The sequence below is a fragment of the Manacus candei genome, unplaced genomic scaffold (assembly GCF_025592945.1).
Source record: "Manacus candei isolate 608988 ecotype Guabito, Panama unplaced genomic scaffold, ASM2559294v1 h1tg000022l, whole genome shotgun sequence".
Taxonomy (NCBI): Eukaryota; Metazoa; Chordata; class Aves; order Passeriformes; family Pipridae; genus Manacus; species Manacus candei.
This window is the reverse complement of record NW_026138070.1, coordinates 2,656,238-2,674,325: the sequence shown is the minus strand read 5'-3', so window position 1 is coordinate 2,674,325 and position 18,088 is coordinate 2,656,238. Positions and strand designations below refer to the sequence as shown.

Sequence of the window (18,088 nt, the reverse complement as noted above, 5' to 3'; positions counted from 1 at the left end):
ATGGTGATCCCACGGGGGGATGGATGAGTACCGCCGGTGATGCCCGAGGAGGGGGGGTCCGAAGGGATGATGATGGGCTGACAGAGGGCGGCGGGGCGGGGACCCCTCCCGTGCCCGTGCGGGAGCCGGGGTGTCGCAGCCGGGCCCCGGGGCGGTCCGAGGGGACGGTGACGGGCTGGCGGGGGGCGGGCAGCCGGAGCCCCCCCAGCGCGGGTGCGGGAGCCGGGGGGCCGCAGCCCGGCCCCGGGGCGGAGCGGGGCGGAGCGGCGCGGCCATCCGGGCACCGCACCATGGCGGCGGCGGCGGAGGAGCCGGAGGGGCGGCGGGGCCGGGGGCCGCGGCCGGGGCCGGCGCCGGGCAGCCCCGCGGGGCGGGCGGTGGGCGAGGGCTCGCCCGGGGGCGGCGGCGGCCGCCGCGTCTTCAGCCCCGCCGGGGAGTTCCGCGAGTTCTCCCGGCGGCAGCTCCGCGACATGGAGCGGCTCTTCCGACAGTGAGTGCGGGGGACTGGGAGGGGGGAGTTCCCCGGGCGGCAGCGCCGGGGCGGACGGGAGACCCCCGGCATCCCGCACCTCCGGCATCCCGGCATCCCTGCTCTTGCATCCTCGGCATCCGTGCTCTTGCATCCCCGGCATCCCGGCTCCTGGCAGGGTAGATGCCCCAGCGCCTCCCGCCCCGTGCCTGCGGGCGGGACCCCCCCATTCTTTGCGGGATGGACCCCCCGTCCCTTGCGAGAGGTGCCTCCATGCCTCTCCAACTCTGCAGGAGGGATCCCCCCGCTCTGTGCAGGAGGCTCCCCCAGCCCCAGCTCTGTGCAGGAGGGATGCCGGGGCAGCCCCAATTCCTTGCAGGACAGCCCCCCTCCCTGCTTCTCTCAGGAGGAATGCCAGGGACACCCCTCTTTTCCCAAGCCCCTCACAGGATTGATGGCGGAGACGCCTTCCCCCAGCTCCTGGCAGGAGACATTCCTGCGCACCTCTAAATTCTTGCAAGAGGGACCTCCCGTCCCCCCATGGTGGTCTGAGGCCAGAGAAGGGGAGCTGGAAGATGGGACCAGGGTCCCCCGCATTCCCTCTGCTGCAGCACTGAGGGACCCCCCGCCCTCCCTGGCGCCGCCGGGCCCGCAGCTGCCAGGCTGGCGTGTCCCCAGCATCCCTGCCCGCTGCGTGCCACCACGCGTGGCGGAGCGTGACTCCGAGCACGAGCTGGGCCCCCGGCCCCTGAGGACGAGGGGGGGGGGAGCTGACGGCAAACCCCGAACCCTGGAAATTTCCGTGGGGAGCCAGAAATCGGGGTGACTGCATCCCGTGATCCCGCTGGGAATGCGCGGGAGTAGGCAGGGGCGAGCGGGACAGCCCGGAGCATCCCCATGGAGCGCGCGTTGGGTGCTTTGTGCGGGCGGCGTGGAGGCAGCGGGACTCCGGGAAGCGTGGAGATGGTGCAGGCGAAGGCATATTTGCGACATGCCAGTACCCCCCATCCCGTCTGGCACCGGGGGGGATCTGCGTCAGCGTCCCGGGTGGTCTCGCTCGGGCATGACCGAGGGGATGGAGGAAGCGGAAAGGATGGAGGCAGCGACCCTCGAAACCCAAGGTTGGGGGGCTGTGTAAGGGTGCACGCACACCCTGTCATCACCCCTGGAAGTGCAGGGAGTCTCCCTGCTCCCCGTGTCTTCCCGGAGGGGGCTGTAACCCACCGCCCGGACATGGCAGCGAGCCAGACGGGCGGGTTGCTGCGACCATCTCCTGGGACTGCAGCAGAAGGGAGCCTGCGGCGTGGGGGCACAGCTCGGGGTCCCGGGAGGGGGGGCCCAGCTGCAGCTCGCGGTGCCGGAGGCGATGGGTGGCCGTGCCGGGGGTGCTCCGGCCGCGGCGCAGATGGCGGTGCGGGTGTCGGCGCCGCGCAGGCGACGGAGCGGGTGTGTGGAGCAGACGTGTTTGCTCTGACAGCTGCGGCGTCTCGCTGCAGCGAAAGGAGCAGCGCCGGGGAGGTTTGGGAGCCGGGGGTGGGGAGTGGGTCACCCAAGGGAAGGATGCTCTGGAGCAGAGCCCTGTCACGCTGACCTCACTGCTGCTGTCCTAGGGATGTGGCAATCCGGCTGTGTAGAGGAAAAAGTGATGTGTAGAAGGGTTTTTTCCTTGCCACAGGGGAGATGGCGCCCTTTGGGAGATGCTGAGGGATGCTGGCGTCCCAAAAAAAAACAGGGAGGAGGGGATTGAGAGCAAGGAAGTGCCCTGCAGCTGGGGGATGGCTGGGCAAGTTGCCCCTTGCAGAGAAACTCTCTGTGGGATGTGGGATGGAGAGAGACTTTGGACAAGGGCATGGAGTGACAGGACAAGGGGGAATGGCAGTGGCTTCAAACTGACAGAGGGCAGGATTAGATTGCATATTAGGAACACATTTTTCCCTTAAGGGTGGTGAGGCCCTGGCACAGGTTGCCCAGAGATGCTGTGGCTGCCCCATCCCTGGAAGTGTCCAAGGCCAGGCTGAAGCAACTTTGAATAGTAGAAGGAGCAACCATGGCAGAGGGTGGAACTGGATGGTCTTTAAGGTCCTTTGCAACCCCATTCCATGACTCTATGATTCTATGCTCCGAGAGGGATCTTGGAGGCAGAAACCATGTGAGGTCTGAACCCACAGCCCCACTCCCAGGGTGATGGCAGCAGCAGGCAGAGGTGAGCATGGCCAGAGCAGGACCAGCTGTATTTTGGGGTCCCTGTCAGCTTGGGAGATCAGGAAGGCACTGCTGGAGACACGGACAGAGCAGATGGCAGCAGGGAAGGTACAGATGAGTCACGGACCTGCGGCGTGGGGAGCCGGGGCTCTGCGTGGCTGCTGCAGTGACAAGGCACACAAAAAAAAAGCCCTGTCACAACGAGTGCAGCGTGTAGCTGCCCACCTACAGCATGTGGAGCTGTACCAGGCATGGCTCTGTGCTGGCTCCCCACTGGGATCCCACAGCCCATGGCACCACGTGCACAGACAGAGGGAGGGGACAGAGGGGCTGTTGGTGGGAGGCTGGAGGGGACAGTGGTGTTGCCACAGGCAGGGGTCTAAGGAGGGACCCCCCAAGGAGGTCCCCCTGCCATGGGCAGGGACACCTTCCACTAGAGCAGGTTGCTCCTGAGAGGGTCCAAAGGCAGGATTGGTGAGCAGAGCTGCATCTGGAGCTCTTGGCCCAGCCCAGGCACCTGGCCATGTTGGAGCCTGGGATGTCAGAGGCTCTGGGCAGTGGGGATGGGTCACCTGGAGGTGTCACAGTGAGGAGGAAGAGGAGGTGGTGACATGGGAAGCAGTGCCCAGTGGCATTAGCCCCATGGCCTGTTATCCTGTGTCGCAGCCAAGGGGAGCATGTGCTCAGGCTCCTGGCACAGGGAGCCAGCAGCAGGTTTGGCAGCATCCTGGCAGGTTCTCCTGCCAAGTGCCGCACAGACACGATCCTGGATGATGCTCCAGGGGGTTGTTAGCGGTGCGGAGGCAGCTTCCCTGTGGTCTGGAAAGCTGCCGGGGATCATCAGTGCCCAAGTCCTTGCTGATCCCTCCTCATTCCCTGGCCAGTGTGAGTGCACGCAGGGGGTCTGGTGCTGGGGGGGTCACTGCAGGGGGCTGCATGGGCTCTGCCTCCATCCCACAGATACGATGCAGGGAAAGACGGCTTCATTGACCTGATGGAGCTGAAGCTGATGATGGAGAAGCTGGGGGCTCCACAGACACACCTGGGCCTGAAGAACATGATCAAGGAGGTGGATGAAGACCTGGACAGCAAGCTCAGCTTTCGAGAGGTGAGGGGTGAGAGGGGCTGAGGGGCTCCACGCTGGCAGGGAGGTGTCCTCAGCCGCTGTTCGTGGTGGAGAGAAGGTGGGGAGGGACCATGGAGGCTTTGGGGTCTGTAGGAAGCTGAGACCACTGTCTCCCCTCGCAGTTCCTGCTGATTTTCCGGAAGGCAGCAGCAGGAGAGCTGCAGGAGGACAGCGGGTTGCACGCCCTGGCCCGGCTCTCCGAGATCGACGTCTCCACGGAGGGGGTGAAAGGCGCCAAGAACTTCTTCGAGGCCAAGGTGAGGCAGGTGCTGGGCAGAGGGGTCCCACTGCAGGACGGTGATGCACCAGGGCAGTTTGGTGCCGGGTGACGGGCAGGTGGGAGGTGGAGATGTGGGGGTGGGCAGGAGGGCTTGGCAGGGGTCCCAGCTGGACATGTCCATCCGCAGGCACAAGCCATCAACGAAGCCAGCCGCTTTGAGGAGGAGATCAGGGCGGAGCAGGAGGAGAAGAAGAAGCAGGCGGAGGAGCTGAAGCAGAGGAAGGCGGCCTTCAAGGAGCTGCAGTCCACCTTCACGCAGTGACGGGGCTGGGCAGGACTGGTCAGCGGTGCCCGGGCTGGGAACGCTGCATGTGGCACACGATAACCATGCCGGGAGCGGTGCCAGAGCCACGTGCTGCTCCGGCTGCCAGCGAGATCTCGGCGCGGGCTCGGCACAGCGCCCGCCTTGCTGGCAGAGCCCGGTCGGCCCCAGCTCCCCCCTCCCCTCTTGCTGTGGTGTCTGTAGGTGTTGTTTGTGCCCCCCCATCCCCAGCATGCCCCCCACCCTGAGCAGCCCCTGTTCCATGCCCGCAGCTGCGCCGGGGGTTGCTGCTGCTGAGTCTCAGGGGAGCCGTGTCCGGAATGCCCGTCCCTGGGACACCTGTGCCTGGACTGTTGTCTGTTGTTGTGTGCACTGGGAAGTTTGCAGGATGGGGGCTTGCCCAGGTGGCCATGGTGGGTGTTGTGGTGGCCACACTGGCTCAGTGTCTGTTGGTATTGCCACGTGTCACGGATGACAAAGGCCGTGGCAAGTGCCGGGTGCTGGCAGACGGGCTCTGTGTGTGTGTGTGTGTGTGTGTGTGTGTGGTGCTGGGGGGTGGGTGCCCACCCTGCTGGCATGGAGCCCCCAGGAGCTGTGTCTCTCTTTGTTTTGGTCGAAGACATGCAGAAAGGCAGCTGCTGGCTCGTGGGGCTGTATTGTGTTTTTTCATGTTGTATTCAGCCCGGGAGGGTGAGCATGGTGGCCCCAAGTGGTTGCCATCATCATCATTGAGGCTCCTCTGTTGGTGGGTGGCTGTAAAGACCCACATTTGTCCCACACTGTCCCCCGAGTGGCGATATAGGGGGTGTGTTATGTTTTTTTTAATTTAATCCCAAATAAATATTATATTTCTTAAGTGCTGGGTGCTGTGGTTGCAGCCGTGGGACGGGCATGTCAGTGGTGAGGGCTTGGGTGGGGGGAAGGAGCCTGGGGAGTGGGGTGTGACTGTGGGCACCAGGTGGCCACTGCAGGAGGTGGCAGGGAACAGGGGTGACGCCTGGCAATGTGGGGACATTGGCATGGGAAGCAGCAGGGACTCGATCCAGGTGTGGGGACATGGTGCCCTCGAAGGCCATCAGCAGCACTGCTGGCACCTGCTCCCTGAGCAACCCTGTGGCACCTGTGGGGTTTGGCTGGTCTTGGCCACGTCGAGCATGAGATAACAGGACCTTGTCCCTGAGGGGTGGTGGTGTGGGGGGCTGTGCCCCGGGGCAGTTGGTGCTCGAGTTTGGGGTACAGCAGGGCTGACCAGCACCCCACAGAGAGCAGTGTGGATGGGGCACCCACCAGCTGCCCCCCAGGAGGGACCCTGCCCATCCCAGAGCAGGGCCAGGTGTCTCTGCCACGTCCCATCATGGTGCCAGCACACGATGGGCAGATGTGGCCGTTCCCAGGGAGTGTGATAAGATGGGGCGGTGGGGCTGAGGAGCCCTGTGCCCCCAGCGTGGGAGAGTCCCCACATGGCAGCGGTGGGAGGGGCCACTCCAAGGTCCCCAGGCCCTATAAGAAGGGTGAGCAGCCCCAGTGCAGCACCTTTGGTCAAGCACAACCATGCTGGGAGCCATCTGTCTCGTCGTGCTGCTGGGCTACGGTGGGTGCAGGGGATGGGGAGGGGACGGGGCAGGGGGGAACGGGACCCTGGTGCCTGCCATGGCCCTGGGCATGGGCTCAGGCAGCCTCTGATGTCCCTGTCCTGGGTGTCACACAGCCTACGGATGCGGCCAGCCGGCCGTGCCACCACAGCTGGGCACCCGCGTGGTGGGCGGTGAAGACGCCGTAGCCCACAGCTGGCCCTGGCAGGTAAGGGGGGCACAGGGATGAGGGCTGGGACAGGGGTGGGGACATTCCTGCTCTGACCCTGTGCCTCTGCCATCACAGATCTCACTGCAGTACGAGAGCTCTGGGTCTTGGCACCACACTTGTGGCGGGACCCTGATTGCCCCTCAGTGGGTGCTGACGGCCGCCCACTGCATCAGGTGGGTGTCAGGGTGCTGGGTGAGGTCTGTGCCATGGAGGTAAGGCATTTGTGGGGACTGACACCCTGCTTTTTTCCCTGGGCAGCTCTTCCTTGACGTACCGTGTGGTGCTGGGCAAGCAGGTCCTGTCGGAGGATGACGAGCCTGGCTCGGTGGCCGTGGGTGTGGAGAAGACGATCGTCCATGAGAAGTGGAACTCCTTCCTCATCATGTAGGGGATGGGATATGTCAGAGATGGGTGGAGGGTGTTGCTGCCAGGGACCTCCATCCCCACAGCCCGGGACCGATCCTCATGCCTCATCTGTCCCCACAGCAACGACATCGCCCTGATCAAGCTGGAAGAGGAGGTGCAGGAGAGCGATACCATCCGGGCCGCCTGCCTGCCCGAGGCCGACAAGATCCTGCCCAATGACTACCCCTGCTATGTCACCGGCTGGGGACGCATCAGGAGTAAGCAGGGGGGTCCCCAGAGGGTCCCTGGGGAGGGGGTGCAGGCACAGGGGTTGTGAGGTACGAGGTTTGCATGTCGTTACAGCCTACGGGCCCCTGGCCGATGTCCTGCAGCAGGCTCTGCTGCCCGTGGTGGACTATGAGACCTGCTCCCAGAGGAACTGGTGGGGCAGCAGCGTGCGCACCACCATGGTGTGTGCCGGCGGCGACGGCATCGTCTCTGGCTGCAACGTGAGTGCCGGCACTGCGGGGTGCTGGTGGGGGGTTGAGCAGTGCAGGACCACAGCACTGGGACGGGAGGGGATGGAGCCGTGGGGGTGGATGGCCAGGGGTGCATCGGCGGGGAGCCCAGGAGCGCTGGGTGTGGAGCACGTACCTCTCCGTGCAGGGCGATTCCGGCGGCCCCCTGAACTGCCAGCGCGAGGACGGGATCTGGGAGGTGGAGGGGATCGTCAGCTTCGGCTCCGGGCTGAGCTGCAACCTGATCAGGAAGCCGACGGTGTTCACCCGGGTGTCCTCCTACATCGACTGGATCAACGAGGTGGGTGCCCCTTCCTCTGCCCCCGCACAGGGGTTGGCCACGCTGCCCCCGCCCCGCCGAGGGTCTCACCGTGGGCCCCCCTGTGTCTTGTCTTTGGCAGAAAATAAGCTCCAACTGAGGACTCGGCACGTGGAGATTCAAGTGTTGAGTGTGATAAAGGCAAAAGTGCTGACCTGGTCTCGTGTGGTTCTTTGGAGGGATTGTGGTGGAACTGAAACCCGGGGCTGTGTCTTGTGGTCCTGGGGTTCTGCCCCTGTGCTGGGGAGAGTCCCCCCCATCATGCAGAGGTCCTGGGGAGGCTGACATGGGCAGACATCCCACAGAGTGCTCAGGTGGGGGCAGAGCCATGGCCACTGTCAAGCCCAAGGGCTTGAGGTTTGATGGGAGAGGGGCTGGAGTCTGGCTGGATGGTCTTGGGGGTCATAGTGAGGTAGATCTCCAGCAGGATGCTGCAATCCAGTGGTACCTAAAAACAGCTTCATTCACCCCAGCAGTGCAAGCAATGGGCATTGGCAGTTCCCAGCCAAGTTTTCTGGCTTCACCACAAGGATTTGAGACCAGAAAAGAGACCAGAACAGAAAGCAGATCCTCTCTGTCTCACTCTGGCCATGGCCTTTCAACCCCCAGCATCACCCTAACTGGCTCAACCTGAGCCTGCCCCCAATTCCCCTCACTTGGGGCAGGCAGTTCCTGCTCCCTGCCCTCTGCTCCTAACTCCCAGCCATCCCTTCACCCAAACCCAAACCCCAGGCTGGGAATTGCTCTGCCTGCAGCACGAAACTGCCTAAAAGTATCAGAAATGGTTCCCAAAGAAGCAGGGAAATACCTACTGACTGCCTCTCAGCAGCACAGACCTCCCCTAAGACCACTGCACCTCCCGAGGGCTGCTCTGAGGATTCTTTCTTCCCCAGAATCCCATACACATCCAGGGTTTCTGACCTGAAACGGTGACTGCTCTTGAGGGCAAGTATTTACCTCAGCTCTGATATTCCAAAGAATCCTCATCAGTTTCCTGCTGTAACTCCTGTTTAACACCCAACTGATCCTTGGAAGGAGGACACCTGCTCCACAGGCCAGCACAGCCACACTAGAAACTCTCCCAGTAACAGCAGGGGTTCAAAATTTACATGAGCTAAGGTCCTCCTGCTCTTCCCATTTCAGAGGAGCCTTCGGAAGGTGCTAAAATGGCAACCAGGAGATGGAACAAAGGAGGGAATACAGCAAAAGATTTGCTTTTTCTTTGCATTTATTAGAAACACTGATGGCAAAACTCATTCCAGTACACCTGAGGGCCAAACTTGATCCCATCAATCAGTTACCCGGGCAGCACAGGACACAAATATCAGGATCAGCAAGGAAAAACACTCTGAGGCTGAGTGTGGCCACGTGAAGAGCCAGAGGTGCTCTCCTCTGGCTCCAGAGGCTCCGGGCCGGCATGTACCCCAGAAAAGGGGCTTCCTGCTCCAGTCCCCAGCATTTCCCATGGGCACAGCACGATCTCCACCTCATCTCAACTTCACAGCAAGGACAGTGTTTGCAGATCACATTTCTCCAGACAAATATCTCGAGAGACAGACAAAATCCACGGGAGCATCGACGCCGAGCCGTGGCAGGCACAGATTCCACCCGGCCACAGGGAAGGAACTCTCACACTTGGCAGGGACCTCGGAGCCCAGGTGTCAGTCACACATGAAGTAGAATTTTTTACGGAGGAAGTTGAAACATCCTGGGATCTGCTTGTAGCTCCCCTTGGCTGAGACAGCATTTGCCACCTGAGAACAGATGGAGAGTGGTTGGGGAGCAGGTGCTCTCCTGACTGTTGCAGGAAGCTTGGGAACAGGGGTCAGGAACGGGACTATGGACATGAGAGATGGCAGGGCTCTTAATATGAGACATTTTTGCTGGTAAAGGCAAAGTGAACTCAGGGGAACACGCTTTCAAGAAACCTCAGCCCAACCACCAACCCCTGCCTCTGGCAAGTGCTTCTTGGCATGGGCCAGAACTCCCTCCTTCCCTTTGGGAATTCAATTAAAAGCAAGTTCCTTTCCACCCATTTTCTCCCAGATGTGCCTGTCACTTCCCCAAGGTGGTTTCCTTACACTGAACACCAGCCAGCAGAGAGGGGCTCGTGCTTCTCCCCTGCAATTGCTCACTGCCGAGCCAAAGCAGCACAGTGACATCCAAACCCCATCCTCCAACCCCACAACACGCTCCTGACCCAAGTCCCATCAGCTTGGATTTAGAGGATGGGACAAGCTACACCATTTTAAGCAATTTCCTTGGAAAGATTAAAGCCTGTATTGCCAGGATTACCCCTCGCTGGAGAAACCTCGCAGTGACTTTTGGCAGATTGAGGCCAGACACTTTCTTCGTAATTAAATCTCCCTGCAGTACCTCCAATTAGCCCATCCCTAAAGTCAACACTCAATATCCTCATTCTTTTTTTAATTGTAGGCCTCCACACCCCCACTAATCACATTCCTGACTATTTCCTTCATCACGACCACAAAAAGAAGGCAAAAAAAAAAGACATTTACCCGCACTAACATGTTCAGCAGGTCTTCTGAACGGGCATATCTCTCCAGCACACTGTCCAGTGTCTCCACGTACCACGAGCCAGTCGCCTCCCTCCAGGAGACAAAACCTTCAGAGAAAGAAGGAGAATGTTATGCCAAAGCCCATCTGCTGTCCTCATCCTGCTCAGTTCCTGCCGCCCCAACGGAGCTGTCGCCCTGAACTGCCGCTGACTTTGGCTATGAAGCTCTGACTTTTCTGCTAATTCCTCTGTGCCCAGCAAAGCACTGTCACCTGGAAAAGTTGAGTAGGAGACCAAGATGTCGCTGGGTGTGGGCAAACAGGCAATGGCATCTGGCTCATCCACGTTACCCGACGGAGCCCGAAAAGGAGTCGCATCCGATTCCAAAGAAGCTCCAGGAGTTTCATCTTTGGGTGAATCGCAATCCACTATGAAGCCTCGGTCTTTTTGTTCTGCAAAAAGCAGCAATGAGACAGTTCCTGATGTTCACCCCACCCAAGGGATCCACAACTGTACATCCAACGTTAAGAAAAAATGGCGAAAGAAGAGGACAAAGGCCCTGGAACAAAACAAGGCTTTTTGGCCCTTCGGCTGCGCTGGTTGAGCTGCAACCATTGGTGTTTCGTACAAAACTCCTCACTTTGTGTTTCCACACTGACTTACGGCCGAAGAGCTGGAGCAGCCACTCAGCACATGGTAAAAGAAGGGACAGCTGGAGTGAGAAGACAGCTGGAGAGAGAGACAGGCGACCAACAGAACGGGAACCAAAGCCACAGCCTGACCACGTCTCCGAAGCCCAGTGCTACCAGAGCCAAGACAAAGATTCACCTCCACCACAGGCCTGGATGAAGAAGAGTTTGGGTTTTCCTCTCAAACTTGGGCAATTGGACCCATTGAAATAGTTCACAATCTTTTCTATGGGAATGGGTTTTCCATCCGTTCCGTAAACGCCTCCGGGAAACTGAATATGGCTCGTCTGCAAGAGGAAAATGCAGGAGCTAGTGATGGGGGTGGAGGGCTGGTGACGAGGGAGCCCATTTCCCATTGGGTCTTTCATGGCCAAAAGGTACCACAACAAATCCTGGTGGTTGTGGAAATTCCTGTGGTCAAGTCAGGGCGAGGGGACACCCAGAAGCCATTTGGAACACACTAAAATCCAGCAATCCAACTTCTATTATCCAACTCCTATCCCACCTCCTCCAGCAACTGAGTTCTTCATCCTCTGGGACAACAGGACAAATGTTGTACCATACAACATTTTCTTAACATTCCCTCTCCTCTCCTTATCCTTCAAGAGCTCTGACTGGGAATAAACAGGCTTTACTGCTCATAGAATCTCCCTATCAGAGCTCGAGGAACTGGAAGGACTAATTAATGGCATGAAGCTGTATCAGGAAAGGTTTAGGTTGGATATCAGGACAAGGTTCTTCACCCAGAGGGTGGTTGGGCACTGGAACAGGCTCCTCAGGCCTGGCCCCAAGATGCCAGAGCATAAGGAGCATTTGGACAACGCTCTCAGGGACAGGGTGGGATTGTTGGGGTGCCTGTGCAGGGCCAGGAGTTGGACTCAATGATCCCTGTGGGTCCCTTCTAATTCAGGATATTCCATGATTCTGTGAACAACCACAGTACGAGGCTAAGCATACTCTCTTCACTCTCTGCCAGTTGTTCAGTTCCAAATTATTCGCCCTGACTTCCCAATAGAAACACTTGTCCACAGGCAACACTGGATCAGACTACACCAGAGAAGCTCCCATTTTCTTTAACCCAGATACAGACCACTTCTTCCCTCCTGCCCTGCATGAGACCTCCCTTCCACGCCTGAGGAAAAAAGGGAGAGATGGGATGAACCCACCTGACAGCCATGGGAAAGGATGACCACGATGCAGCAGTCCAAGGCGCTGTGGTCCCGCCGCGCCAGCTTCTGCAGCTCCAAAACCATTTCCTGTGTGGGAAACATCACAAAAAGAGGCTTTTGAACCATATTACAAATTACTGCTAGGCCCTGCTCTCATTGGGCATGGAAGGACCTGGAATAACTCTGCCACGGGATAAGGTGAGTCCCAAGGACAGGTGGCAAAAGCCACCAGCAGAGAGCACGTATTTCTATGCATCTGCCCTTATTTAACATTGGCTGCTTTAATCACACAAATTTCTCACCTCTCTGCACTCTTTACAACACAGCAACATAAACCAAAACACACTTCCACGTGATTTATCCACTGAAATCTGCTGCTTCTGACCAGGAGTGGGGGCTGAGCAGAGAACCACGTTTTACTTCCAGAGGCCACTGCGGACGATCAAGCTCCCCCCTCACCACCTCAAACAACAGCTGAGGGCTGTACAGACAGACAAATCACACAGCCCAAATGCTGTCCCAAAACACAGCCTGACCTATTACCCTACAAATCACAGCCAGGATCCAACAATCAGGCAGAAGGCTGAAAACGTGCAAGGTCTTCTTTCCTTCCGCAATCACAGCACGACAATAAAATAAGAGGATGCAAGTGGTTGTTTGTGTTCCCCGTGCTGTTGGCGTGGGGTTACATCCCCTAACATGTTCCCATCACTTCCAGGGGCTCACCCTTGTGGCAGCAGGACACAGCCAGCCTCACCTGAGCTTTCAGATCCCGCCGAGCCAGGACATCAAAGTGCAAGGCCTTGAAGCGCCGCTCCAGCTTCTCACAGTCGAGGTCGGAGCCAACTCGGGTGGACAGATGTGAGTCTCTGGAGAAGGTGACGTTGTTGAGGATCAGGCAGTGCCCACAGGGATCTGCTTTCAGCTCATAAACCTGGCAGGGACACGCCACAATTGAACTCCCTCTTTTCCCAAGTGCTTGCCGGCTAATCCAGTGGGATGCAACACCAGTGAGGAATGGGAGCCCTTAAAGTGGCTTGTTTCAAGCTTTTTCATTTCTCTAAACCTAGGGATGGGGAGGAGCATCCATTCTCCACACACACATTCTCATCAGCAGCCGGGAACACAAAACAACCCACTAAATTGGGGAAAACCTTCGCGGAAAACCGGCTGCTGCTTCACCCAGTGGCATCTCCAACAGCAAGCTGAAGTTTCTGGGAATTTTTTTTAGGCATCATTATCAAACCTCACCAGAAGGAGGCAAGAATTTGTGTTATCACTGTGGTAATCCTAAGTAGGATCTGGCTTGGTCGACCCACTCCAAGCTGATTGGCCCTATTACAGCAGCATCAACCTCAGAGCAATTGCTCAGGTAACATAAAGTGAGAAGCAGCCCTTCCAGGGATATTTTTGGGAGCCACCCATGAGGCACACAGCTTTTGGCCAACAGGGAACACTTTCAGCCTACCCAAATACTAACCAGGTCACGGCTCTTCTTGTCAACGGCAGAACCTACAACACACAACAGACACGAGATTTAGCTCACCACATTCCACAACAAGGCATTGCACTCTCAGACTTCACATCAATCTTTCCCGACACAATTCCCCCTTCCCACCCTGCTGGAAATGAGCCTTTGGCATGCTGTCTCTCTGGAAGAGCCTGGGATGCAGCTTACCCTGGGCTGGCACAGGTGTTCGAGGTTTTTCGCTCTCAGCTTGGACTGGGAAGGACAAACGCTCGGGAAGGGTCACATCTGTAATGACACGGGACAAAAATACAGGGGGTGGTCCTAACATGTGTACAGTCTGAGCTTAAAAGCTTCCACTGCTGGAAAGTGGGACATACAGGCTGCCCAGAGAAGCTGTGGCTGCCCTATCCCTGGAAGTGTTCAGGGCCAGGTTGGATGGGGCTTGGAGCAACCTGGGCTATTGGAAGGTGTCCCTGCCCATGGAAAGGGGTGGAAGAAGATGAGCTTTAAGGTCCCTTCTCGCCCAAACCACTCTGGGATTTGATGAATCTCCCAACAGCTCTGCATGGTCACCTCTACCAGGATAATAAAAATTGGGACTTCACTGGCTATTGCCCACGACAAGATGGATCCCAGTTGCCACCCACCATGCTCCCGTTTGCCAAAAAAAAAATCCCCCACACTCTCAGCACTGACTTTTATGCTGCTTTTCTCCTGGCAGCTCCAGCTCCACGGGCCGCAGGTCCAGCAGCTGCGGCACCGCCGGCGGGGACTCGCACTCCTGGACCAGCATGTCCGCGAGGTCCCCCTGCCCCGTGTCCCGCAGGAGGGACAAGAACACAGGGAAAGCCTGCTTCCCTCGAGTCTCCAGGTCGATGATCAGCTGCCGGGCTTGGTCCCCTCGGCTGCCGGTGCCCTGCAGGGGAGGGAAGCCCAGGAAAACACATGTTCACGCAACACCTGGGCAGCCCTTCCGACTGGTCCCAGAGAGGGGAAATGTGGGATCTGCACCCAGCACGTGGACACAGGGTGAACAAGACCAACAGACACAGTCACACAGACCTGCAGTAGCCACCCGACACCCAGCCCTGACCCCCCTCCACCCACAACCATCACCACGGGGACACGCAGCCCTCCGTGGGGTCTGGAGGCAAAGGGGGGAGGGAGCAATCCCAGCCTGGCCCCAGGGGACAAACAGGCACCTCCAGGTTGTTACTGGTGGGCAGGACAGGGTAAAACACCCCCAAGCCTGCCACCTGTCCCCGAGAGGAGAAATGGGAATGCCCTGTCACCAGACTGTGACGGGGACTCAAGGAGGAACCCCCATGCCCGGCACTACCGGGGGCTGGGGACAAGAAGGAACAAGGTGCGGGGGGTTCTCTGCAGGGCTCGGGGTGGGGAGGGACAAGGACCACTCAGCAGGCTTGTCACCGGAGTGAGGGGACACAGGGCCTGCCATGGGGGCGAGATGACAAAAAGAGCCTGTCACCGGGGTTCGGGGCACACAGGAACCACTTCCCACGGCCACCGCGGTGCTCAGTGACCCGGACCCGTCCCACGGCCACCGCGGGTGCTCAGTGACCCGGACCCGTCCCACGGCCACCGCCGGTGCTCGGTGACCCGGACCCGTCCCACGGCCACCGTCTGTGCTCAGTGACCCGGACCCCTCCCACGGCCACCGCCGGTGCTCGGTGACCCGGACCCGTCCCCGGCCCACCCGCAGCTCCTCCAGCATGGTTGGGGTGAAGATGCCGCGCCGCTCCAGCGGGTCCCAGAGCGGTTCCACCCGCAGCGCCGCCACCAGCCGGGCCCGCCCGCGCCGCAGCGCCCGGCGATGCTGCTCCTCCATCGCTGCCGCTCCTCCATCGCCCGGAACCGCCGCCCTGCCCCGGAACCGCCCCTCGCTGCCCGGAACAGAATCCCGGGATCGCACCCTGGAAGAGATCCGGGATGGTCCAGCACGTGGCACGGGATTCCGCCCTTTTTTAAAAATTATTTTTTTTTTAAATTATTATTTTATTTTTTAGTTTTTAATATCTCCAGGGATGGAGACTCCACGCCCTCCCCGGGCGATCCCGTCACCCGCGCTGTGAAGTTCTTCCTCGTGTTCATCAGGTGGAACTTCCCGTGCGTCAGTGTCGGACCGTTCCCCTCTTGTCCCATTGCTGGACCCCCCCGAGCAGAGCCTGGTCCGTCCATCCCCTGCCCCCTCCCTGCAGACACTGACAGACATCGCTGAGGTCCCCTCTCAGTGTCTCTGGAGGCTGAACAGCCCCAGGTCCCTCAGTCTTTCCTGGTCACAGAGATGCTCCAGTCCCTTCATCATCTCCACAGCCTCTGCTGGACCTGCTCCAGGAGCTCCACATCCCTCCTGTCCTGAGGAGCCCAGACCTGGACACAGCACTGCAGATGTGCCTCCCCAGGGCTGAGCAGAGAGACAGGATCCCTGACCTGCTGCCAATGCACCTTGGGATTCCACTGACCTTCATGGCTCCCAGGACACACTGCTCGCTCAGGGACAGCTTGTTGTCCACCAGGTCCTTCTCCCAGGTCACTCTCAGCCTGTGCTGGTGCTTGGGGTTATTCCTGTCCATGTACAGGACCCTCCACTTGCCCTTGTTGAGCCTCATTAGGATTCTCTCTGCCCAATTCTCCAGCCTGACAGTTCCCGCTGAAAGGCAGCACAGCCTTCAGATGTACCAGCCACTCCCTCCAGTTCTGTATCATCACCAAACCTGCTGAGGGTACATTTCCTGTTGATAAACAAGGTGAATAAGATTGGACCCAGTACTGATCCCTGGGGAAGGCCACTGACTCCAGGCCTCCAACTGAATCCACTGATCACATCCCTCTGAACTGTGCCATTGACCCACCTCACTGCCATCCAACCCACATTCCCTAGTAGACTGTCGTGGTTTTAAGCCCAGATGGAAATTAAGAACCACTCAACATCCCCCCTCTCTCCTCACCCTCATGAAATGAGGAGGAGAATCAATGTAAAAATTGTATGTTGAGATAAGAACAGTTTAATCATTGAAAATAAAGTAAAATACAGTAACCATGGTAAATTATAGTAATACTGATAATAAAAAGGGAAAAACAAATAATGCACAATGCAATTGTTTACCTCACCACCTGCTGACCGATGCCAGACCCCCCTTCCCGAACCCAAATCAGCCCATTCCCACTAACCTCCCCCCAGTTTATATACTGGGCATGATGTTCTATGGGTTGGAACATCCCTTTGGCCAGTTTGGGTCACCTGTTCCAGCTATGCTCCCTCCCATTTTCCTTTGTGAACCTCTTCACTGGCAAAGCATGAGACAAGAAAGAAGTCCTTGATTTCGGATAAACGTGACATAGCAAAAAACCAAAGCATCACCAAGCCACAGAATATGCCGAGTGGGAAGGGACCCACAAGGACCATGGAGTCCAACCCTCAGCCCTGCACAGGCCCAGCCCCAAGAGTCACACCCTGTGCCCCAGAGGATCAGCCAAACTCTCCTGGAGCTCTGGCAGCCTTGGGGCTGTGTCCACTGCCCTGGGGAGCCTGTTCAGTACTGTGATAAACAAAGTCTCGAGTTTCTATAAGTTTTTGAGTAAGAGTTTATTATATGGAAAAAGCAAGCAGCCAGCTGGGTGACAGAAATGGGGACCAGTTTCCCAAATCTGCACACACCTACTACAGGATACATTTAGTATTTATCTTAGCTACTTCATGCATATTAATTATATCATATACATATACATTCTACAGGTTTTTGCTAAGTATTTAATATATGGGTTTTCTTACAGCTAAAGCTAAAAGGGTTATCTCTACCACCAGTCATAATTCATGCATTTTTGGACGAACAGGTACCTAAAGATTTAAAGTTCTACCATATTTTATTCTTAGGATAGTAGGGAGGTTTTAGGGCCTCTTGACCTTGTAAGGGTCTGTTTTATTTCTTTATGGGGGTGTAATTAAGTTTTACAATCCGTTTGTTTTACTTTGATGCAATCACCCATTTGTTTCACGAATCACAATTATTTATTTATCAGAAGTACCCAATGTTTCCATCAACGCCGCCTCCGTTCAATCCTAAATGTCCACTGGTCAGATTATGTCACTAATACACCTCTTCTAGAACAAGCAGCAGTCACAAGTATCGAGGCCATGTTGCTGAGAACACAGCTGTGCTGGGCAGGGCACGTCTCCAGGATGAAGGACCAACCACCCCCTCCCTAAGATCCTGCTTTATGGTGAACTTGCCACCGGCTGCCGCAAGAGAGGAGCCCTGAAGAGAAGATACAAGGACTGCCTGAAACAACATCTCAGCCTTGGCCATATTGATCACCACAACTGGTCTACTCTGGCCTCAAATCGGGAGGTCTGGAGACACACCATCTCTAACGCTGCTGATGCTTTTGAGAACGCAGCAGGATCACCCTTGAGGAGAAAAGACAACGCAGAAAGAATCGTGTCTTGCAGAATACACCATCTAAGGAGTCTTTCTGCTGTGCCTTTTGCAATCGGACATGCCTGTCTCATATTGGCCTTTTTAGCCACCAACACGCTTGCAACAAACGTGGGTAGAGCCCTTCCCAAATCTTCGTTCGCGAAGCCCAGCCATGAAATGAAATGAATAAGTATCCAACCACCCTCTGGGGGGAGAACCTTCTCCTGAGCTCCTAAAGCTCCCCTGACCCAGCTGCAGGCCATTCCCTGGGTGCTGTCCCCGGTCCCCACAGAGCAGAGCTCAGGGCCTGCCCCTCCCCAGGAACTGCAGCGAGCTCTCCCCTCAGTCCCCTCTGCTAGAGCTGAACACATCAGTGTCCTCACAGGGACACTTCCCCTCGCCCCCGTTATGGCCCCTAACGCAGCACACACGGCCGGGGCAGCCCCAGCCCGGGTCGCCGGGCCCGTGTCCCCGGAAG

The 18,088-nt window shown here is 57.9% G+C and overlaps 3 protein-coding genes across 4 annotated transcripts; 2 read left to right on the top strand and 1 right to left on the bottom strand.

The window, feature by feature from the left end:
• Positions 1-274: 274 nt before the first annotated feature.
• Positions 275-5,195, top strand: EFHD2 (EF-hand domain family member D2). Of its 2 annotated transcripts, none has more exons than XM_051786508.1 (4): positions 275-490; positions 3,632-3,779; positions 3,920-4,054; positions 4,205-5,195. In XM_051786508.1, exons 1-4 carry the CDS (start codon positions 291-293, stop codon positions 4,337-4,339), a joined length of 618 nt encoding a protein of 205 aa, XP_051642468.1. In that variant the 5' UTR covers positions 275-290; the 3' UTR covers positions 4,340-5,195. The 2 variants fall into 2 exon arrangements, with proteins under 2 accessions (XP_051642468.1, XP_051642467.1); XM_051786507.1 differs by lacking the exon at positions 275-490 and adding an exon at positions 1,375-1,590.
• A 663-nt stretch (positions 5,196-5,858) lies between these two features.
• Positions 5,859-7,491, top strand: CTRC (chymotrypsin C). Its single transcript, XM_051786501.1, has 8 exons — positions 5,859-5,930; positions 6,048-6,139; positions 6,218-6,315; positions 6,401-6,526; positions 6,629-6,765; positions 6,851-6,996; positions 7,154-7,306; positions 7,407-7,491. Exons 1-8 carry the CDS (start codon positions 5,891-5,893, stop codon positions 7,422-7,424), a joined length of 810 nt encoding a protein of 269 aa, XP_051642461.1. The 5' UTR covers positions 5,859-5,890; the 3' UTR covers positions 7,425-7,491.
• Positions 7,492-8,537: 1,046 nt separating this feature from the next.
• On the bottom strand, positions 8,538-15,039 carry CASP9 (caspase 9). The gene is made up of 10 exons (XM_051786496.1): positions 14,889-15,039; positions 13,868-14,087; positions 13,379-13,456; positions 13,181-13,212; positions 12,458-12,634; positions 11,698-11,787; positions 10,671-10,818; positions 10,115-10,294; positions 9,844-9,950; positions 8,538-9,078 (listed from the first exon to the last, which is right to left on the bottom strand). The coding sequence occupies exons 1-10, from the start codon at positions 15,018-15,020 to the stop codon at positions 8,986-8,988; spliced, it is 1,257 nt and encodes a 418-aa protein (XP_051642456.1). The 5' UTR covers positions 15,021-15,039; the 3' UTR covers positions 8,538-8,985.
• Positions 15,040-18,088: the final 3,049 nt, after the last annotated feature.